This window comes from Heloderma suspectum, chromosome 1, assembly GCF_057233095.1.
Source record: "Heloderma suspectum isolate Gila_16-S chromosome 1, 16-S_ref, whole genome shotgun sequence".
Taxonomy (NCBI): Eukaryota; Metazoa; Chordata; class Lepidosauria; order Squamata; family Helodermatidae; genus Heloderma; species Heloderma suspectum.
In genome coordinates, this window is record NC_139458.1 from 152,099,589 (window position 1) to 152,120,378 (window position 20,790).

The 20,790-nt window shown below is 41.3% G+C and overlaps 1 protein-coding gene across 3 annotated transcripts in view; it reads right to left on the bottom strand.

Annotated features, from left to right (window-relative positions):
• Positions 1-285: 285 nt before the first annotated feature.
• CLASP1 (cytoplasmic linker associated protein 1) overlaps positions 286-20,790 on the bottom strand; it is a 269,767-nt gene continuing 249,262 nt past the window's right edge. For all 3 annotated transcript variants that reach the window (XM_084807323.1, XM_084807315.1, XM_084807309.1), the window contains 4 exons: positions 19,922-20,050; positions 14,798-15,004; positions 6,932-7,048; positions 286-4,452 (listed from right to left, as the gene is read on the bottom strand). In XM_084807323.1, the coding sequence (XP_084663449.1) occupies positions 4,366-4,452; positions 6,932-7,048; positions 14,798-15,004; positions 19,922-20,050 (540 nt within the window). In that variant the 3' untranslated portion in view covers positions 286-4,365. The remainder of the gene's footprint in view (positions 4,453-6,931; positions 7,049-14,797; positions 15,005-19,921; positions 20,051-20,790) is intronic.

Consider the following 20,790-nt stretch of genomic DNA (forward strand, 5'->3'; position numbering starts at 1 on the left):
GCAAAGGAGGCCTGGGCAGCTATCATTATTGTATTTAAACTTCAGTGATATCTTGAAAATGTTTGCAAAGTGGAAAATTCTATGTATCTGATTTATAATTTGTGATCAGAGGTGTCACCTGACTGGTTATTCTATGAGTCTTCCAACCTGTTTTTCTAGATTGGTTAACTAGAGATGCATACAGAGATTTGAGCTGCAGAGGATTAAAAAAAAGTACCAACTTGCATGGCAGAAGATACTAAGGCCAAGAGGCCTTTACAGAAAAAAGAAATTCTAACGAATTTATTGTGACAGAAAATTTTCTGGACTGAGACCAGTAAGTTACATATACCCAGGTAGAGATTCTAAAAAATAAATTCTTTTTTAATACTTGGAGAAAGTGGCAAAGAAAAAGATGCCAAGAACAAGTTAGCATTAGTTATGTTCCAATTCTGTGAAGTACAGAAAGATTAGAATTGTTGCATACCTTGGCTCCAACTGTTCTTTCTTCTTCATCTATCCATTTATACTTACATATATACCTACCAGCTTTACAAGTCACTTTATATCTGGTGAAGCGGGCTGTAGCCAGCAAAAGCTTGTGCCACAATAAATTTGTTAGACTGTGGCCACAAAATATGCAGAGTCCTGTGACAACTTAAAGCAGGTGTGCAAAATCTCAGGCCCAGAGGCCAAATCTGGCTGTCCTGGGCTTTCCCAGATGGCCATGCTCCCTTCTCCTGGCCCCAACCCTTTTCCCCGACTACTGATCATTTGGTGACTTTCCAGCTTTTGTGCAGTTTTTTCCCCGATTCTAAAAGCTTGACATTCCTCTCCTAAGGCTTAGTTACCAGCAGTATGAGCTTTAAACTCAAATATGCTGGCATTTTGGCCCTGCCCCTTTTGCCTTTACCCATGCTCATCACTAGAATGCAGCCCCAGAGAGCTTCCCCAAAATGGAATTTGGCCCTCAGGCTAAAAGAGGTTCAACATCACTACTTAGGGCACAATCCTATGAACGTTTAGACAGAAAAAAGTCCTCCAACTCCCAGCATCCCTCCACCCCGCAATGGGGCATGCTGGGAATTGTAGGGCTTTTTTTTTCTTTCTAAATATGCATAGGGTTGCACCCTTAAAGGCTAACATGGGTATACTTCTGGAATTTGTCTGTGAGCACAAGTCTTTGCTTTCAACCATCATATGTAACTTTAATTGTCCTGTCAGTGATAAAGTTGAATCCAATTAGGGCAAGTGCTAATACTAATAAAGAAATAAAAAGTATTTGCAAGGTATTACTGGAAAGAGAGGAGGGCATGGCTCTGAATATTTAGTTTCAAGATTAATTGAAAGAAGTAGGAAACAATTTAAGCTTTATTTTAGGAACATGTTTAAGCCCAATGAATCTGAGTACACTGAAGAACTCTTCTCGATTTAGTGAGTCGGTGATTTCAAGATATTTGGGACAGTGATCCAGTCTTGTACTTGTGTCTGTGTCAAAGATCTAGCACACATTTATGATTCTTCCTCAAATAGTAAAACCCTTTGAAACTTACAAAGCAAGAGCGCTGTGCAGACATTGAAAGTGTATGCAAAGCAGCAGGGGTGGGGATTGTGACTTTGATGGCATGCCTGTGGCGCACCTAACCTCTTATGTTTTGGAGGTCATGTTTGCATACATATGCACCAACCCTGTGACCTTTATATCCCATTTTCCTGACATATGGATGACATCTTTGGGGGGATCTACGCATGTAAACCATTATATAGCCATGCCCTCCAATTCGTGTTTGTGTGCACTAAGAGGGCAGAGTTAGTGCCACAATCATGGTCCTGCTCTCCATGCATACACTTTGAATGTCTGCAGAGGGATACAGTGTTACTGTAATGGCACTATTCCTGGTCAGAGTTATATGTGTGCAAATTTAAGAAATCATGCTTCAGTGCAGACATTTAACCCAGATGATCTTGGAGGTCTCTGTTTATAACCAAGCTGCAGTGCAAAGAAGATCCCATAAGGACTTAAATTTAACTTTCATTTATTCTAGAGCAAACTCAAAAGGTTTTTATTATTTTTAGCAAATTCTATTATGTAAATGTTAACATAAAAACATCTGTACATTTGCCATGATACACTCAAAAGTGAAACAAATAAGATATATAAATACAGATATGGATGTAACATGACAAAAGCGCAAAAAAATAAAATAACCAACCCAAAAATAGAAATTAAATACATGCGCATGAACACTGTGCCAACAAACTTGTTTCTGATGGCTGACTGGTTTGAGAGGCTTTGTAAGCCTGTCCTTCCCATTTAAAACATTATTATTGTTAGCAAAGTCCTGCTGCATTCTACAAACATTTTTCCATTGTCCTTTAATATGAACTATTACACTTGATAAATAAAGGGGCTGGGAGGGTAGTAGAAAGAAGATTTATATGACAATGTTGCAAGTTACATTACTTATACAGATTATTGAGAAGCTAGTAGGAAGCGATAGAAAAGTTTTGTGTTGTAATCCAGGCAAGCACACATAGTGTACCTTTTAAAAGAAAGCCACATGCCTCAGTTAATTCAGCACTACGTAAGAGACCTACAGTACTTCAGACGGTGAAAGGGATTGCAATGGTTTGTTTGCTCATGCCCTGGGAACACTGGTGCCCCATTGACAGTATGGACATCACCATTTAAGGCAACCCAATAGCAGGCAGGGTTGTTCCTGTGTGGATTTCTCAGATATAAAGGCCTGGGAAGGGAAGGGGAGGGGGCATGAGAAGATGAAGAAGAATACAAAGAAAAGAAACCTCTCTCTTTCAAAAGGTCTGAAAAGTTAAAGCCCTGCGTAAGGAGGCAGCAAGGAAAAAGGCAGCTGCAGACATTTGGACAGTGCTGGGAAAAGATGGAGCCCTCCCCAATCTGGCAGCTAAGTGCCAACAACATGCAGATTTATCTCCACCAGCATGTATGGACTGGTAGCCAAAGAGACCATGTGCCTGAAATAATTAAACACACCCCACAACCCCAATTGTACAGCTTTAAAAAAAAAAACCAATTTGGTGCAGATTGAGCTAGCCCTTTGAGTACTACTTAAAGAAACAGGGTCATAGATGAAATACTAAGAAAGAAGGGAAATGATTCACTATGTACATTCGACACAAAACAAGATTATAAATAATCCAGATTGCATGGTGGCTGGGAGGGGGTGACATACTCCTGGAGTACTCAAAGGATGGGGAACTCTTGACAAGTATGGGTGTTAACAAAATGAGTGTCACACTAAGGAGCATCTGCTGACAAACAAAAGCAGTATTTTATTAAGAAAGGAAGGCCTGGTTATCTGAGTTGCAGCTCCTAGAAAGCCAATCAAGTTTTGGAAAGTACATGTTTCTTACTGAGGGTTGAAGCAGCAGTAACAGAGAATTTCACATTTATTTCTTAGGAGATGGGCTGTCAGTTCCTCTGATAGTGACAGATGCTTGACCAGTTTAAAGACATTACAGTGCATTCACTCTCAGTGCATACTAACAGAGTTCATAATACTAGATAAAGCTGTTACAGAAGGAATTCGATTCCTTGCAGATACTGTAACAGAACAAAGTTCTGCAAAAGAACAAAAACAAAAAGCAGAGTAGGAATAATATGTGCCATGTAGGGAGAACCTCCTCTAGAGTAAGGACAGAAAATATTGCATTTTGCAAAAAAAAATGTCCAATTTGCAAAAATATTGATGAAGTACACATTCCGAGGAGAAACAGTTAACTGAATGGTCTATACAAAGGCAGGTCTTAAATTAGCTGTACTAAACTAATTGCCTGCCCTATAAAAACAGCACTACTTCAAATTGCTGAAGGTTTCCAGGGTATTATTAAATTAAAACATAGTTAAAGAGCCTGATCTCGTGGTCTATACAGGTTTCTCCTGAAAAAATTAGAGCATTCCGAATTTTAAGCTCAGCTCTAAAACAGTGTTTGAGAAATCGGGGAAACTGGAGGAATTAGTTATAAGTTTCACTAATAGAAACGTAGTCTAATATAAACCCAAACTCATTAGCAATACGACAGAATCCCTTTGATTAAAACATTGATGTGTTAAGTAGCTCAGGAAACTTTTCAGGTTTTAGAAATGATAGTGGGTAATTGCAATGTGTTTAACTATGGTTTTTCTACTGCCCTTTTTCGGAGGAAGACTGCAACCCAGGCCTTGCTTCCTTTACATTCAATACCAAGAATATCCTACAATAAAAAGCTTTAAAAGGACTAAAAATACTGATTGCAATAAATATCTGCATGGCCTCTGTCAGCGGATGGAACGTGCTGATGAGGGCAGGGTCTCTGAGAGGCACAGCTGATTGCTTCTATGTCTACAGGTATGTCCAAAGATCTCCATTAACTGTGTGTGGAAACATCTGAAGATGAGCTGCTGTTGCTGTTGGTGGTCTGGGCCCTCTTTATGTACAAGTTCAGGAGCTTCATCTGAAAGGGGAAACAAAGCAGTAACATCCAGGCTCTTCATTTATTTTCTTCGTTTCAGAGCAGGTCATTTAGTAGCTCTCTGTAGGAAATACCAGTGGGAACCTGGGCACATGTGACCGAACTATGGATCAGTGAGCCGCTATTGTGGATTTCCTACTACTGTTGTTCATGTGAGCACTGAGATATCAACTGCATTACTTTGGAGGATATCATTCCATAGTCAATTAGCATTGTGAACATATTCTGTTATATGTTAATTCTAAAATTTTTAATCCTAAACATACCCCCCATCCCAATAAGGGTAGCCTCCTCTACACATTAATGAATAAGCACAGGAATCAAAAGTTTGCAGAATGATCCAGATATATCTGTTACTTGCTTTTTGATTGTGGCAATTCTCATAATAAGGCATGTGTGAGTCATATGGCTGTACCTTTCCCATATGCTTTGCACCAGTTGCACTCTCGGATACCAACACATCTACCCTCCACAACATCTGCTTCATTAGAACTGATGTCCAAGGCAATATCTTTGAAGTAACACCCTTATAGGGTCAGGCTCACAGGAACACATCCTTAGTGAGCATGAGAAGGTTCAAAACTAGGGAGCTCATAATATAAACTTGGGTTTGCCCCTCCACAAATTCATTATGAATCAAACCCAAACTCCAGCTTCATAATGAGTCCACCTGGGCACCATCACATCCTGCCGCTGCAGCCAGCCCCCTTCACCCAAACCTACCTAGTGGTAGCTGTGGAAACAGGGAGGCCTTGCTTCTGTCTGGGATCTCTGGGTCATGTAGTTTTCTGGGTGCCTAACGTCCATACTAACTATTCAACCACCCTGGAAAACTACCATTTTCCCAGATCCATGGCCCTGCAGATACAGCCAATTCAGCATTTCAGACACCACAGAGGAATACAGGCCTGGCAGTGAGGCCTCGTATGAGACCTCCCTCTTGCTATCACTACATTGCCAGGTATGCTTGGTGGGAAGTGAATGTGGGCTGGGCTCGTGGACTCAGAACAAGCTGAAGGAGGCAAGGTGAAGGGATAACCTAGCCACAATAGTGCATGCACTGGTAACTTCTCCATTAGACTACTGCAATGCACTTTATGTGGGGCTGCCCTTGAAGACAACTTGGAAGCTGCAGCTCGTACAAAATGCGACAGCTAGACTGTTGACCGGAACATCTCATAAAGTTCCTATAACACCAGTTTTAAAGGAATTGCACTGGCTGCCAATATGCTTCCGGATGGAATTCAAGGTGCTGGTAATGACATTTAAAGCCCTAAGCAGCTTGGGACCTCAATATTTGAGGGAGCAACTCTCCCTATATATGCCTGCCTGAGGATTGAGATTTGCTGGAGAGGCCCTCCTCTGCGTCCCACCAGCGTGAGACATACACTATGGTGGGACATGGGAGAGGGCCTTCTCTGCTGTGGCACCCCAGTTATGGAATGCCCTCCTCTTGGAAGCCTGATTGGTGCAGATGTTGATTTAGTTTCAGTGCCAAGTGACAACATGGATTTTCACTAACTGAATTCCCTAAAGTTGCACACTTTTAACTGTTTTATTGTTTTAGGTTTTCTAATTGATATTAGCTTGTTTAATGGTTTAATATGCTTTTAGCTGTTTATATTATTCATCATTTTATACTTTTAAAATTGATCGTGTCTGCATGCTGCCCTGAGATCTTAATGATATAGGTTTTAATCTGTTTTAAATAAAACAAATGTTTTAAATAAAAATAAACAAACAAATAAATTCAGGCCTTGTCATGTCCCTGATGTCACTGGAAATCAATGTCTGATTTTCAGAATGGACCCCAAAATAAGTTAATTTCTGTCAAAATAAGTTAATATAAAAAAAATTAGCTAGCCCTATTCTGAACAATGTTTCATAACTCATCTTTTCTTCCTAAGGTTCAAGGTATTGGCTTCACTGGATGCAAAATGAACACAGACACTTGCTTTTAAACACTTTTGCAGAAAGAAAACTGTTGATGTCTTTAAAATAATGCAAAAATAGCTTGAATTAAACAGTTCTGATGCACTCATAATATCTCCTCTCCTGAAGTTTTTGAATATTTATGGCAATGGTTCCAAAATAATTCTGGTGCTGTGCCATTTTGTGTGTATCTTACCTATACTTATTTACCCCTCCCCAAAGGTGCTGTAGAGCGGAAGTCATAGAAGCAATGCAGCTGGGGGTCTTTCTCCAGGCTTACTCAACAGTGAATGTGTAGGGCCTATGTTCCCCATTCATAAATCTTACAATCATCTAGAGTCAACAAGTAGCTGAGATACAATCTTGGAAGGTCATGTGTACTTCAATAATCAGCTACCTATGTGGGTGGGGTGTTCTGGTTGGGAGCTACAGCTCTAAAGATCACCTAATGATTGTGTTGAAAGTTACATGAACCATGTATGCATGCTGAGATTCCAAAAGCAGGCTACCCAAGGGGATGCACACATACCTTGCTCCCAGTGAGCTGTGCAAGGTGAGGCTTCAGTTCTTCACCAATAACTGAATAGATTGCCACGAGGCAAAATACACTGGCTTTGCGAACACTGCTTTCTGTGTTGTCATAACCCTAGATGTAAAACAGAAAGAGTCATGAGAACCAAAGGTTTCTTCACAAGACCTCTTTTCTTCCAGTGTTAGAAACTTAAGGGGTGAGTGGGACAGGTACTTGCCTCCTAAATGTCTACAAAAATGTTATCTTAGACTATATAGGCATTATTACCTACAGGAAAAAGCAATATATTAAATTCAAGGTGAAACTGAAATATTTTGTTACAATAAGCATTTATGAACTAGAACTTCAGTCTAACCCAAAGGAATGTTAGACACATATTGAAGAAGCCTAGTTTGGTGTTGGCAAAAATTAGGATGTTCAGATGATATCTATAAACTTGCTGCATATAATTCCTCTCATCCTGGACGTGGACAATGGCTCCCTGTCTTTTTCCAGGAACCTTGCTTCCTAGATTATCTGCAGTAGTAGCAACACAGGGAGATCTTTGAAATTTTGCCTTAAATAATCAGTTCCCTTGCATATAGCATACAAATGGATGACAAGCATTTTTTTTAAGATTGAAGAACAGCTGCCCCAATAAATGAAATGTTAGTTGATATCAAAGCATAAGATTCTATCTGCTTCTTTTAAAATCCAATCAACTATACAAATGATCTATCTTGTGTTCAACAAAGGAAGACTCTGGATGATATGTGGGGATACTTCTGTTATTTCTAATTATAGTAACTACTGCATAACGAAACTTATCTCTGCAACCTGGAAGGGGGCTTTCCCCCTCTAATCTCTTCCCCTCCCTTGAAAGCTGGCATTCCCAGAAGTTCCTAGGAGGGATAGAGAAAGTGAGATAAAGCTTTACAGACTACACGCTTCCCATAGACAGCAAACTGCCAGTCGTGCTGAGTGTTGCCCATGGGACATAATAGGAGCAAACTGGTAGCCTCTGCGCACAAGAATCTCCATATGTGCAACTGACTGTTGCAAAGTTTTGGGTCATGCTGTGTGTTCATAACTTAGAGATGGGAAATGGTCTGCTAGTTTCTAGTAGAGAAGCAGGTCATTCAACTTCAATATTTTAGGTAGTGAATACCCTGAAGGCCAAGTCATAACTTCCCTGGGACAGAAAAGGAGTTCCTATATTTGCATTTCATAATTTTATTTGAACACAGAATACTTCAACTTAATAACACCCACCATCAAGAACAAACTCTGACCATCACAACTATTACTAATTGTAAGATAAGATGTGCTACAGAAATGAAAAAAATAGGAGTTAAATGTGCGACATGCAACAAAATGTTGCAATATGGTGCTCCTGTTCAGTATGCCAGCCAGTCAGCCATGCCCTCTCCCAGGATACGCAATTCAATTCCTCCCACCTGGATTTCTGTCTCTCACCGCCCCTACCCCTCAAAAAAACCCTCTCATTCTGTCACCACTGAACATCTTGTTGGGCTGTTTTGGGTTTTTGTTTATGCTTGTTTTGCTCCCTTAGGTGGTTTAAATGCTGGAGAAAAGAGATATCCTTTTGACAGAAGCAAAACTTTGCGGAAAGATGTATTGATCACACACAGCAACTGAGCAACAGCTGTGCAATGACTGTATTGAAAACACTGGAAAGGCCGTAATAGAAAAAGAAACCTGGCAGTGGTAATTTGCTTGTGCCCTGGGCTCAGAGTGCCCTCTGCTGGGTGGATGCTACAAATATCTTCAGCCCATATTGCCAACATTTCTACTGTTGCTGACCTCTAGGCTGGACCCAGCAGGGGAGCAGTATTTATGAAGCAAGGCTAGGACAAATTTTCTCTTCAAAAATGAGACAGAACTATAAAATGTGTATGCTTTATACATTTGCATTTCTAGAGCAGATATCCATTTAGGGTCAAATTCCAGACTATTCCCAGGCTGCCATCTTTGAACTCTCTCACTTTCTGGCCTGACTTGGGATAGATTCAGATGACCTATATGGTCATCTTAAAATCCTACTGCCTGGCAATGTAGGGAAGTGGCCATCTGTAGCCTCCAACTGTACGATTAATCTCAGTCTTTTAATATGCTCTCTCAGTCTGTTAATGCAGTATTGCAGCTAGAGAGTTGGGTTGGCTTTATAACTAGGCACAAGTGCAGGTCATACCTTGCTAAAAAGGGGACCAAGTTAACTATAAATTTCATCATACTACATTTTGACAAGATAATAGTTTGCTTGATTTATACAATCCCATCTCTTCCTCACGCTGTTTTTTATTTATAGGTGTTTTTTTTACAGTTCCATGAACTATGACAAAACTGAATTTTTGAACAACCGGGGAGAAAAGACTTGAGTCACATTTTAAAAGTTGTGACACAATCCAATGCCTCTCCCAGGTCCTGGTTTAACCTCACCTTCTAATACAGGACTTGCAAAAAAGAATCTTTCGAAACTTTGATGCCCCTCTTTTTCTCCTCGGAGTTGAAACATGCAGATGGAATGCTCCTTCATCAGTTCTCTGTTTGCTTCGTTCCATAGAAATTGCCTTTTGCTGCTACTCTTCATGTTCTGATGTGTTGAGGTTTTGTCCTCAGAACCAAATATGGGTTACATGCAATAATGAGGCATTATATAGCCACAAAGCATGATTGTCACATCTCACTAGAAGTGACACCCATATGGCTTAGCATCTCTGGTGGAGGCATATATATTCCTCATATTGAGCAATACCAAAGTGATGTTGTTCCTTTCTGAGAGCAAGAAGTACAACAGACCAAGAGAAGAACTGCAAATGGGTGCTGCACTTGACCTAACCAATGTAGGGATGAGAGAACCAGCAATTTTGAGGTCACTTAAATTCTCCAAAAATCACTTTGATGCTTGTTTTGGCTTGCTAGCATTTTCAACCTGCTTTTCGTCTTGTTTGTACAGGAAAAGTGTGGATTTCAGTGCATATCTTTCAAAAGTTGTTGAAAAAAATTTCTCCCATTCACTCAAGCATGAAAATGCATACTTTTTGAAAAATGCACATTTGAATGTGAACACAAATTCAGGAATTTGCAAACATTTCAGGGTTGGGTTTTTGAACAGGATATGTTCGCATGATTTACAAACAGAAACAACATTCTCATGCATCCCTAAACCAATCTACTCTTCCCAAAATACTGACTGGGTATGCACAACACAATAAGCCACAGCGGGTTGTGAGCCTTGATAGTTTCAGCATGGCTTACCATGATGTGCAAACCCGGAGCAGACAATTCAGCGTGGTTTGTTAACCACGCACAACTACTCTGAGAACTTGTAGAAGAGTAGTTGAGGGTGACTTATTGTCAGGGTGGCTTGTTGTCACGGCTGAACCTGGCACTGTAGCTTGACCCAGGCAGCTACAGAGCCACTTGGCAAGAGTGGCAAAAATGTCTATGCCTCTCCTCACGATCTCGCCACTGCTGCCTCCAGCCTTCCTCCTCCCCACTCCGACTGCTACCCCTTTTCAGAGCACTTAGTTCGTTTGCCACCTTTATTTTTCAGTGCTTCAGAAGTACACAAATGGGATAGTCTTTCTGCTCCCCACCCCCAGACTTTTGCAAGTTCACAAGACTGCAGATTAGCCTATCTGCTATGTGTACTCTCACCTTGTCAATTTCCTTGTGTATTACAGCTGCTGAATTGGAGTAATGTAATGTACTAGGAAATTGTCAAGGTGAGACTGCACAGAGGCTAATCTGCATTCACTTGTGAAAGACTGGGGGGAATATAATACTAAGAGGAAGTATGAACCCATTGATGCAATTCAGAAGCACCAAAAAAGAAAAAGAAAAGTTGAAAGAAGTAATTTCTCTGAAGATTGGGGGCGGGGGGGAGATCTCCCATTTGGCAATGTAATCTTTTCGCTACTACACCTTGAACTGACACTTGTTAGTGTCCTCCCCCCTTTTGACACTTCCCCGAGTCTTGATGAAGTCCACAAATGCGAGTTATTGGCCCCCTACCCCCTTTCTTAGCTCCTTTTTGGAGCAGTTACTGCATGTACACAAATTTCCCCTCCATTTCATGCCCAACCTTTAAATTTGCATAAATTTCCCCTCCATTTCTGCCCAGCCCTTAAATTCGTGCAAATCTCCCCAACAGGTTTTTAAAAAATCCGTAGAAGGTAGCTGAATGGGACAGAGCATATGGGGCACCTGCGCTAGCAATAATTACACCCATCTGCCCAAATGGGGCCCCATTCGCTCCATCCTATGCAACTCCCTTCTACAGGTTTTTTTTTTTTTAAACTGTCAGGAAGATTTGCGCAAAGTCACTTCAGCAGTAACTGCTCCGAAAAGGAGCCGCTTAAAGGTGTGGGGAGCCAATAACTCCCATTTATGGACTTCACTGGGACTTGGGAAAGTGTCGAAAGAGGGGAGGATACTGAGAAGTGTTGGTTCAAGGCATAGTAACGACAGGATTACGCTGCTAAATGGGAGTTATCTACTTCTCTCGCCTTTTTTCTTTTCTTGCTTGGTGCTTCTGAATCACACAAATGGGTTTGTACTTTCTCTTAGTATTATTTTTCCCTTGGTCCTTTGCAAGTATGTGCAGTTTAGCTTCTGTGCAGTCCCACCTTGTCAAAATCCTAGTTCATTAACTACTGCACTTAGGTGTTTCCCTTGACAGCTGTAACATACAAGGAAATTGACACAGTGAGAATACACATAGTTGACAAGTGAATCTGTGGTCTTGAGCACTTGAGAAAGACTAGGGGTGGGGGGGAAATACGAACCCATTTGTGTACTTCTGAAGCACTAAAAAAAAAAAAAAATTAGTAAGTTGGAGAACAAAGTAAATGCTCCCAAAAGGGGTAGCGATCAGAGCAGAGACGGGGGCTGGAAAAGTTTCCAGCCATAGGGACGAGGATATGAGAGGGGTTGCCACACAAAGGACTCAGGGACATGTGCAGGGAGTAGGCTGGAGGTCTTAGGGGGAAAGAAGTCATGCTAAGCCGCCATGCGCCTGATTGTCTGTCAGGAATAAAATGGGTTGGTGAATGAACAACCAACCCATGGTGGCTTATTCTTCAGGGTGGCTTAGCATGACATGTGAACCGACTCACTGAGTAGACAAGCAAAGTAGCATGTGTATCCAGACAGCCATCCTTCCAAACAGGGAAGATCAATCAATGCACCTGTGCAATTTTATTGAATTCAAAGGACTGCAGACATCAGCCTGTGAAAATGGCAGTTTCAGGCTTCTTTAAAATGCTGGGATTTTGCCTAATATAGATAACCATCAAGTGATGCTCAACCATTCAATCTAAAGGCTTCATCTCAGCCACTATGGGCAAACTGATAAGAACAACTGATTGAATTAGTAGCTCAGGGCTAAACTAGGTGTTACATGCAAATGTGTGTAATCAAGATCCAAGGTACGGTGGTGGTTGTTTTAAAATGAAAAGCAGGCTCAGAAGGCTGTGATTTGAATGGAGTAACAGGGAGGAGGGCATGCTTAACCTTTCTCCAATAGTCAATTTTCAGCTCAAAATTGCCTGCCTGGGGAGTTCTAGATTCCAAAAACGTGTTAGGGCTTCATTACATACATTTACATGTATTGCATAATTTCCCCTTTAGACACAGCCTGGAAAAAGAACTGCAGACTCCAAAAGCCACCAGTGCTTTGTTTTGCAAAATCTGAGGCATGGTAAATCACTCATGAAAACTAGGGAACTCAGCAGGGGTGACCAACACTGACAAGATGCTGTCAGTTTCAAAATATGCGGATAGATGGGAGGTGAGAACACAGTCTCATTTTCCCAACATTCTCTGCTATCAGGAACTATATTGTAGTTGCAGTTATATTTGTTTGTAGTATGCATAACATAGTTGACTCAACTGACAAAAAAAGGAGAGATAGAACAGCATTTAAAAACAGCACTCTTCATTACAGATCGTGGGTACTACTATGTTCTGCTTGCGTGCAGCATGGTGTAGAAGAACATGGCTACATGAATCTTTCAAGCCAAGATTGAGCTAGGCAAAGGAGAAGACCTGCTGCTTCTGAATATTAAGTGGCAAAGCTGCTTCGACATCACATGCTATTTAGGGCAAGCAGGGATGCTAGGTGAGCCAGCTGGAACTCTGCCAGAGTTTCCTGCTATAACATGGCTCTTGTCTGCCCCAAACACAGGGCTGTGCCTCCAAGGCATAACCTAGCTCTGACCTTGTACAATAAGATTTGTGCCTAGAAACTTATAGAGGAAAGAGAACCAATAAAATGCAGCTGCCAACTTCATAATGCTCTTTGAGGCACAGGTCAAGAGAACGCAATTCACTTTGGCTACTGTATTCTGATTGGACTCATAAAATCCAGAAACCTTAGCCTTTAAGCCTTAATAACTTAGCATTGCCAATCCCAAGTATGATTAACATGGGTAAACCATCTGTAACCAAGCTGGAAGCAGGAGTTTTCTTTTCCATGGGTATAGGACCAACCTGGATTGTTCAGATTCTGACATCTGGCACCAAATCACAAGAGATCCTTAGAAGTCCTGTCTAAAATAAACATTTCAGCCAATCTTTTAAAAAGCCTGTAAGTTTCTCTAGGCACAGTATTCCAAAACAATGGGGCAACAGAAAAGGTCCTGCTTCAACTCCTGAATTATCTTATTTTACTTTTTATTTCTTATTACTGAAGACCTAGCTTGCCCCAATGGAAGAAGAGATACGACAGAACAGCTCTGGGAAAAGCTGCCTCCCTATCTTCTAGCTCCCAACCATTTTTTCTGAGATGGCTCCTCCCCACTTCAACTGCCATCTCAAGGCCCAGCTTGCCCTGAGGGGATGGGAGAAGAAGCTGACCTCAAATAACCTGACTGAAAAGAAAGCACCATAATAATAGCAGGCAAGATTATATATTTAAACAATTACTTTTCCTGTGAGAAGCATGTGAAAGACAATTACTGCAAATGATTATATTTAAGCCCAGTGATGTATGCATTTTTTGTGTGTTTATGAACTTTACTGTACACTGCCTCAAGCATTTTACTGGAGAGGTGATTCATAAAGTAATCAGTCAATAAAGTAATAAATACCTTCCAGATTGCAGGAACCCTAAGCAGGGCCATCCAGCAGATCTTAAAGGGCAGGGTCATAAGAAACCTATGGGTGCTCCCTAAACTATGTAGGACCTAGACTCTATAGGTCTTTATGCCTCCTAAAAAAGAGCACCTTGAATTGCACATGGATGGAAGAAAATGTCATTCAATAATATTCACGAACACGATCACTGGGCTATAGCCCCTCCCTGGTTTGGTTCTGCACCTATCTGGCAGAATCTGAAATTTCCAGATTGTGTAACTTTGCATACTTAGAATGCCTCTCCCCACCCCAACACTGTTGAGAGTTTCCAGCTCTATTTTCATCTCCCCACAACTTCAAACAAGATAAACCTTCAGTGAAATATCAGCAGAAGTTAGTAAAGGAAAGTAAAAGGTTCTTCTTTTACTGCTGCCTATCCCTGCCTGGAAAGTAGACGTTTGGTCAGAAATTCTGATAAAGATTAGTTGGGAGTTAGCAGTCCTGCAGCCTGTCACACCTGGAGGTTGTTGAATGTAAGTAAATAAGGTGGCAGTGGGAACAAGAGGGCTTCTCCACTTCTCTACCAAGCAGGGATGCACCATATTGACATTTTTCCTAAGAACAAATATTACCCTTTATTTACACTGACCTGAACGAAGTTCCATTGGCTTCTTTTATTCCATTCAATTGAATAGCTCTTACCATTCGACAGAAGTCAGTGCAAAGAAATATTAAATAATGCTTGCTATCCATGGCTAGTTGCAATAAGCAGCAAAGTCATACCTGCAACAACCCAGGGATAATGTCTTGGAGGAGTTGATGCAGAGACTCCTTTGAGATCCTCTCGATGACTTTAGTCTGCATTTTAATAGCAGCCAGATTAATTGGGTAGTCAGCTGTTTGAATGATGGGGCAAAGCACTTTGATGCACTGTTCAGGGTGGATGGAGCTAGCCAAAGTGGAAGCGGCTTCCTCAGCAGCTCTCACAACCTGGAAAGGGGTGGGGGTGAAGAGAAAAAGAAATGTGTAATTTACACATTTGTACTTTAAAGAAAACTTACACCTCCATACCTAACTAGACAGTAATGGGCACCATCAGCATGGTAAACAGTGAGCCTCTAGAACTATGTTATTTTATTGATTGCCTGAGAGACTGGGAATTCTGAATCCAGTTTCATGTCAAAGCAGTGACTGTCACAATGTGTTGCTGGCTCTGTGGGCACAGGATGCCCTTTCCTACTTCTTTTTTCACTGCTTACAAAACATGCCAGAAGAAATAAATATTGCAGGACAATGTACTGCTGAAGATAGCATTAAGGAGAAGGTGGACCTCACAGTTTTCTGTTGCCACTGTCTTATTACAGGTTGGTATATTCTGCATTTTGGGACACGATGGCAGTTGTGCAGAGACATGCCCTTTGTAACAAATGGAAAGTATTTGTTCTGGATTTCTCTTAGAAAATTAAACTAAGTTTAAAAATCTCTATTATACAACTAATTAGTTCATGCTGGAATTTGTCCTCTACAAATTCAAAGCCAAAGCATTAGGTTGTATTCAAATATGTACAATAAAATCACCCCCCCCCCCCAAATATTAACCTATGCCTTTTAGCTGCAGTCATTTCTTCTGCTTGGCAGATTCTATGCATGTGCAAAATCTCCAGGAGGAACTATGAACTACAGTTCTGTTTCCTGAGCAGCAATCTGGCTGCTAATTCAAATTCTGGATTCAGATGAGCATCAGTTTGTTCAATGTTACATTTCCTCCCTTTAAGTTAAGGCACTAGACGTTTTGTACAAAGTGTGTTTTCTTTCAGTGTCTCACTGCATCATGGGTTTTATAATTTTAAGGCTGCATGAACACTCTGTGTGTGTCACTCATGATAACCAAGACTGTGTGGCACCAAAGGGATGAAACAATATGAAAATACAGATAGTTTACCTACTGTACACCTGTACTTCATTCAAGTGAATGAAGACTACGACGAGGTTAAAGCTGGTGTAGACAACCTGTACAACCCCAAGGGCAGCATGTGATGCTTGGGGGGGGGGAAGGCGAGGGGAGGACACCTATGGCAGGATGCACAGTAGGTCTCCAGGGATTGCATATGGCCCATGGGCTATGAGTTGCCCACACCTGGGTTAAAGTATCACAAAAATGCAGATAGTTTGGTGGGACTGTCTATAAGTGCAAGACATCTCTGCACATATCTGAACATACACTGATGTCTGGAATGGGTACATGCCTTTACTTTAATTGCTCAAAAAACAATGTTCACAAATGCACACCAGAGGCAAATGAGAGCAAAAAGATTTGAAACAATGTAAGCACTACTCATAGTTTTAATCCTCTATCACAACTGTACCCTCCACCCCCAAAGAAATGTGGTTTGGACAAGATGAACAATTTTGGCACTCTTGGAGATGGCAAGCTTTCCCATTCATTTGTGGAGCTAATTCAGAACAAAAATGACAAGGGCATGGAGTCAAGGTGAGACAGGAAGAATGTACACTTAGGAGAAGCCTGCCAATAAAGGCACTCCTTTAGAACAAAATGTTTTGTCCAGCTGCTTTATCTGGAAATCAGTTTACAACTGCTGCTAAATGCTGTTACAAAAAATGAATGCCGTGTGGAGACTCTGGTTCCAAGAAAGTGTAGTACAGACATGCTGATTTATTAAACGGATTAAATATTTTCTGGCCCTTCCTTTTAAAACAATCCTTACACATTTTGTTCCCATGTTACTTCCTTAACTGGACACTACCACCTTGTGCTTCAAATTATAATCCCTCACTGGTTACATGGCTATATCCTGTAGCACAGTCTGCCTATCGCTCCAATTTTGTGGCCAAGAACTATCCTGTTTTCTGTTTCTATATTGAACAGGTCTCACCCTTTACTTTGAAGTTACCGTACTGCACACAGTGAAATAAGTTTAACTCTACTGAATTCAGTGAGGTAAAGGTTACAACCCTATACAGATCCATACCTGGGAGTAAACCCTGCTCGAAACAGTGGGATTCATCTCTGAACTAATTTGCATAGGATCAGACTGTAAGTGTACAAAACATGACGTAGGGTTGAAGTTAATGACGGGATAGATTGGGAGAATTTATGTTGTAGGCTAGCAGAAAACGTAAGGTGCTGAGGGGAGGGAGTGCTCCAATGGCAAGCTTATTGGGCCTTGCCTTGTACACCACTGGTGCTCTAGGCCTTCAACCAGTTATTCAGGCTGGTTCTCGAAGGCTGGGGAATCTTTATCTCATGAAGGATAGTTGACCCCACTGAAAAGGTTAACCAGGGGCTGCAACTGATGAAGGGCAGAACCAGATCAGATGGCTGGCACAGCCAGATCCCAAAGTGGGCCAGAGCCAAAAACAGGAGGGGTTTGTAGCACTGCAAAGCTCTTTGTCTCTCTGTCCATCCCATCCCATCCCTTTCTCTCTCACACACACATGATGCAGAAGAGGAAGCAATTCCAAGAGGGGTGGTTCAGAGAGCAAGAGTGGAACACTATCTGAAAAGCCAGATGATGCTTAGGGCCATATGAAATTAGTATAGGAGTAAGAGCAGTCCATAGAAATGGAAGGGGTGACAGATTTTATTTTCTTGGGCTCCAAGATCACCGCAGACGGTGACTGTAGCCATGACATTAAAAGACGCTTGCTCCTTGGGAGGAAAGCTATGGCAAACCTAGACAGCATAGTAAGAAGCAGAGACATCACCTTGCCGACAAAGGTCCGTATAATCAAAGCTATGGTTTTCCCAGTAGCAACGTATGGCTGTGAGAGCTGGACTATAAGGAAGGCTGAGCGCCGAAGAATCGATGCTTTCGAACTGTGGTGCTGGAGAAGACTCTTACAAGTCCCCTGGACTGCAAGGAGGTCAAATCAGTCAATCCTAAAGGAAATCAACCCTGACTGCTCATTGGAAGGACAAATACTGAAGCTGAAGCTTAATATTTTGGCCACCTAATGTGAAGAGAAAAGTCTCTGGAAAAGACCCTGATGCTGGGAAAGATTGAAGGCAAAAGGAGAAGGGGACAGCAGAGGATGAGATGGCTAGATAGCATCACCGACGCAATGAATATGGATTTGAGCACACTCCGGGAGAGAGCAGAGGACAGGAAGGCCTGTCGTGCTATGGTCCATGGGGTCACGAAGAGTTGGTCACGACTTAACGACTGAACAACAACAAGAGCAGTCCATGCTGCAGTGCTGGCATGAGTGCTGTCAGCTGACTACACAGCCAGATCAGTTGACCACCCAAACCAATGGAGAGGTACCAGCCTCTACAAAGCCCTTCTCTAGGTTAGTGCAGCAGTCTGATCAACAATGCCTATTAGCTCCCGAGCCACATACAAGGTTATGTTATTGTCATACAAAGCCCTAAACAACTTAGGACCAGGATACCTAGCAGACCACCTTCCCTTATACATACCAAGGCAACCTTTAAAATCAGCAGAGGCTACCTTGTGGGTCATTCTAAAATGAATGAAATGGCGCCATGAAATACTCATACAGCAGGCCTTCTTTGTAGCAGCACCCACTATCTGGAAAACCCTCCCTCGTGTAGTCTGGGAGGCAGAAAATGTGACAGCTTTCAAACACTTTCTGAAAACACACTTGTTCACCCAGGTTTTCCCTGGGCTATAAGTAAATTAATCATGCTGCTCCATTGTATGTACTGCTCCTTGAGTTGGTAAAATCAAGTTGGTAACACTTCCAACTCCTTACTGTAGTTGGAAATGTTTTTAATGTTATGTTCTTAATATTGTATTTTAACATTGTGAACCACTGATTTTATTATATTCAGTGGTATATAAATGCCACAAATAAATAAAAAAATAAACAATGCAGACTCTCTCTTGCATTGCCTTCACCTTTGATACACCACTATATATGTTTCTTGGAGGATATAAAAATTGGCCACCAGAAATGGTCCGCTTATTCATTCTTTTAGGGCGCAATCCTATGCATGTTTAGACAGATAAAAGGTCTACAACTCCCAGCATTCCCCAGCCAGCATGGCTGGCTGGGGAGTGCTAGGAGTTGTAGGCCTTTTTTTCCATTGATATGCTATGGGATATGTTTCCATTGATATGCTATGGGAATTGGGACCTCAACAATACCGTCCTCAAAATTCTTCTACATCTTGCTTAACTCATCTGCAAAGTCAGAGTCTATTGACTGGAATACAGCAGGTTTAGGATCCTTAAAAAAAGTGTAAAAGGCAGAGAAGTCTGATGATAACAAGCACAGAAAAAACTGTGTGCCAGAGACTGCTTAACAAAGACACTGTCATCAACAACAGAGCATGGCATCACAATGTCATCCTCAATGGAGACCGAAGCTTTCTTGTGGCCATTTCCAAATGTGCTCCTGAATACAAGCTTGACAGTTGTCCTGAAGACTATATTACACGCTGGATCACCCTCTTCCCTATTCATTCACTTTAAGCATTATAGCACCAATCCAGCTCTTTGGCATCAGCATCACAGCGTTATCATGCATGCATTGTATTTGTGTAGTTTCCATCCCAGTCCATAGGCACCAACATAGACAGTTCTTAATACACTTTTTATCACTATCTTAGACCAAAGCCATTTGCACATAATGGCTGCATTCTGTTTTCTTTATTAAGGTGAAATAAAAGTAAGCAACAGGGCATGGTCTATAAACATATATTCTATTTTAATAGCTTTCCTTAGCATTGAACATATGTTCAATGCAATATGTTTCATTTAGGGCAGCCAAATAAATATTTCTATAATCCTTTGGAGTTTGAGCACCAAGAGGGTCAACATAAATCTCTTGACAACAAACCCTAGAGAACAAAGTTTTGCTTGGGGTTGGCTGGGCATTGCCCACTCTCCAAGCAGCAACAGGACAACCCAAATTACTCACTTCTTTGTGAGAATCTTTATGTGCTTCCAGTGTCTTCATGATAGTCAGTTCAGCATAGTTCTTAAATCTTGCAGGCTGGTTCCTCAAGATTTCTCGCAACACTCTCAATGCCAAGGCTCTTATTGAATGCTAAACCAAAAGAAACAGCACATGTTGGAGAGGAGCTCGTGTAGTTTTTCAGAATCACTAACACAAGAGGTCTGTTGCTGGACTGGAAGCAGCATTGATGCGCAGTTTATATTCTCATAAAAACAACCTTACAGATCACGAAAGGGGAAGATTAGGATTGTGAGGCACTTGCTCAGCAGTGAGGACCACAGCAGATGCTAATAAACCATGGGCAACTTTTAGGTCCCATGTTTCTGTGATATTCTGCTTGTGGGTATGTTAATCCCAGAAGTGAAAAATCTTAGTCCTTCAAACAAAATCACAAAAGGCTTGAGACCCATAACATTTGCGGGGAAGGGGAATAACTTGGTTCTTCTTTTCACTTGCCTTCTGGTTTCTGAGCTTACAGTACATCCTGTCATCATGCTCTTACTTGTATTCTCTCAACTATGAGAGGTAGCAACTTGTATTTTAAAATAAAGGGTAGGATTCACTAGATTCTAGCAGTGCCCCCCTTGATCTAAGCCGGCCACTGTAAAGAGTCTTGAGAGCAAAGCCGGAAGATATCTACCATATGCAAAGTTCTGATATATTCTGAAAAACAGCTTAATACAAAATAATCCAATCCGTTGCTTTGATAGGGATACTGAAACTCAGGTAAGATAAATTTCAATTCCTCTGGTCTTTCTGAATTCTGACCAACAACTGTAATTCACATAGCAAACTGAAGCAGTGTTCCACTTTCTGTAGTAATACATCTA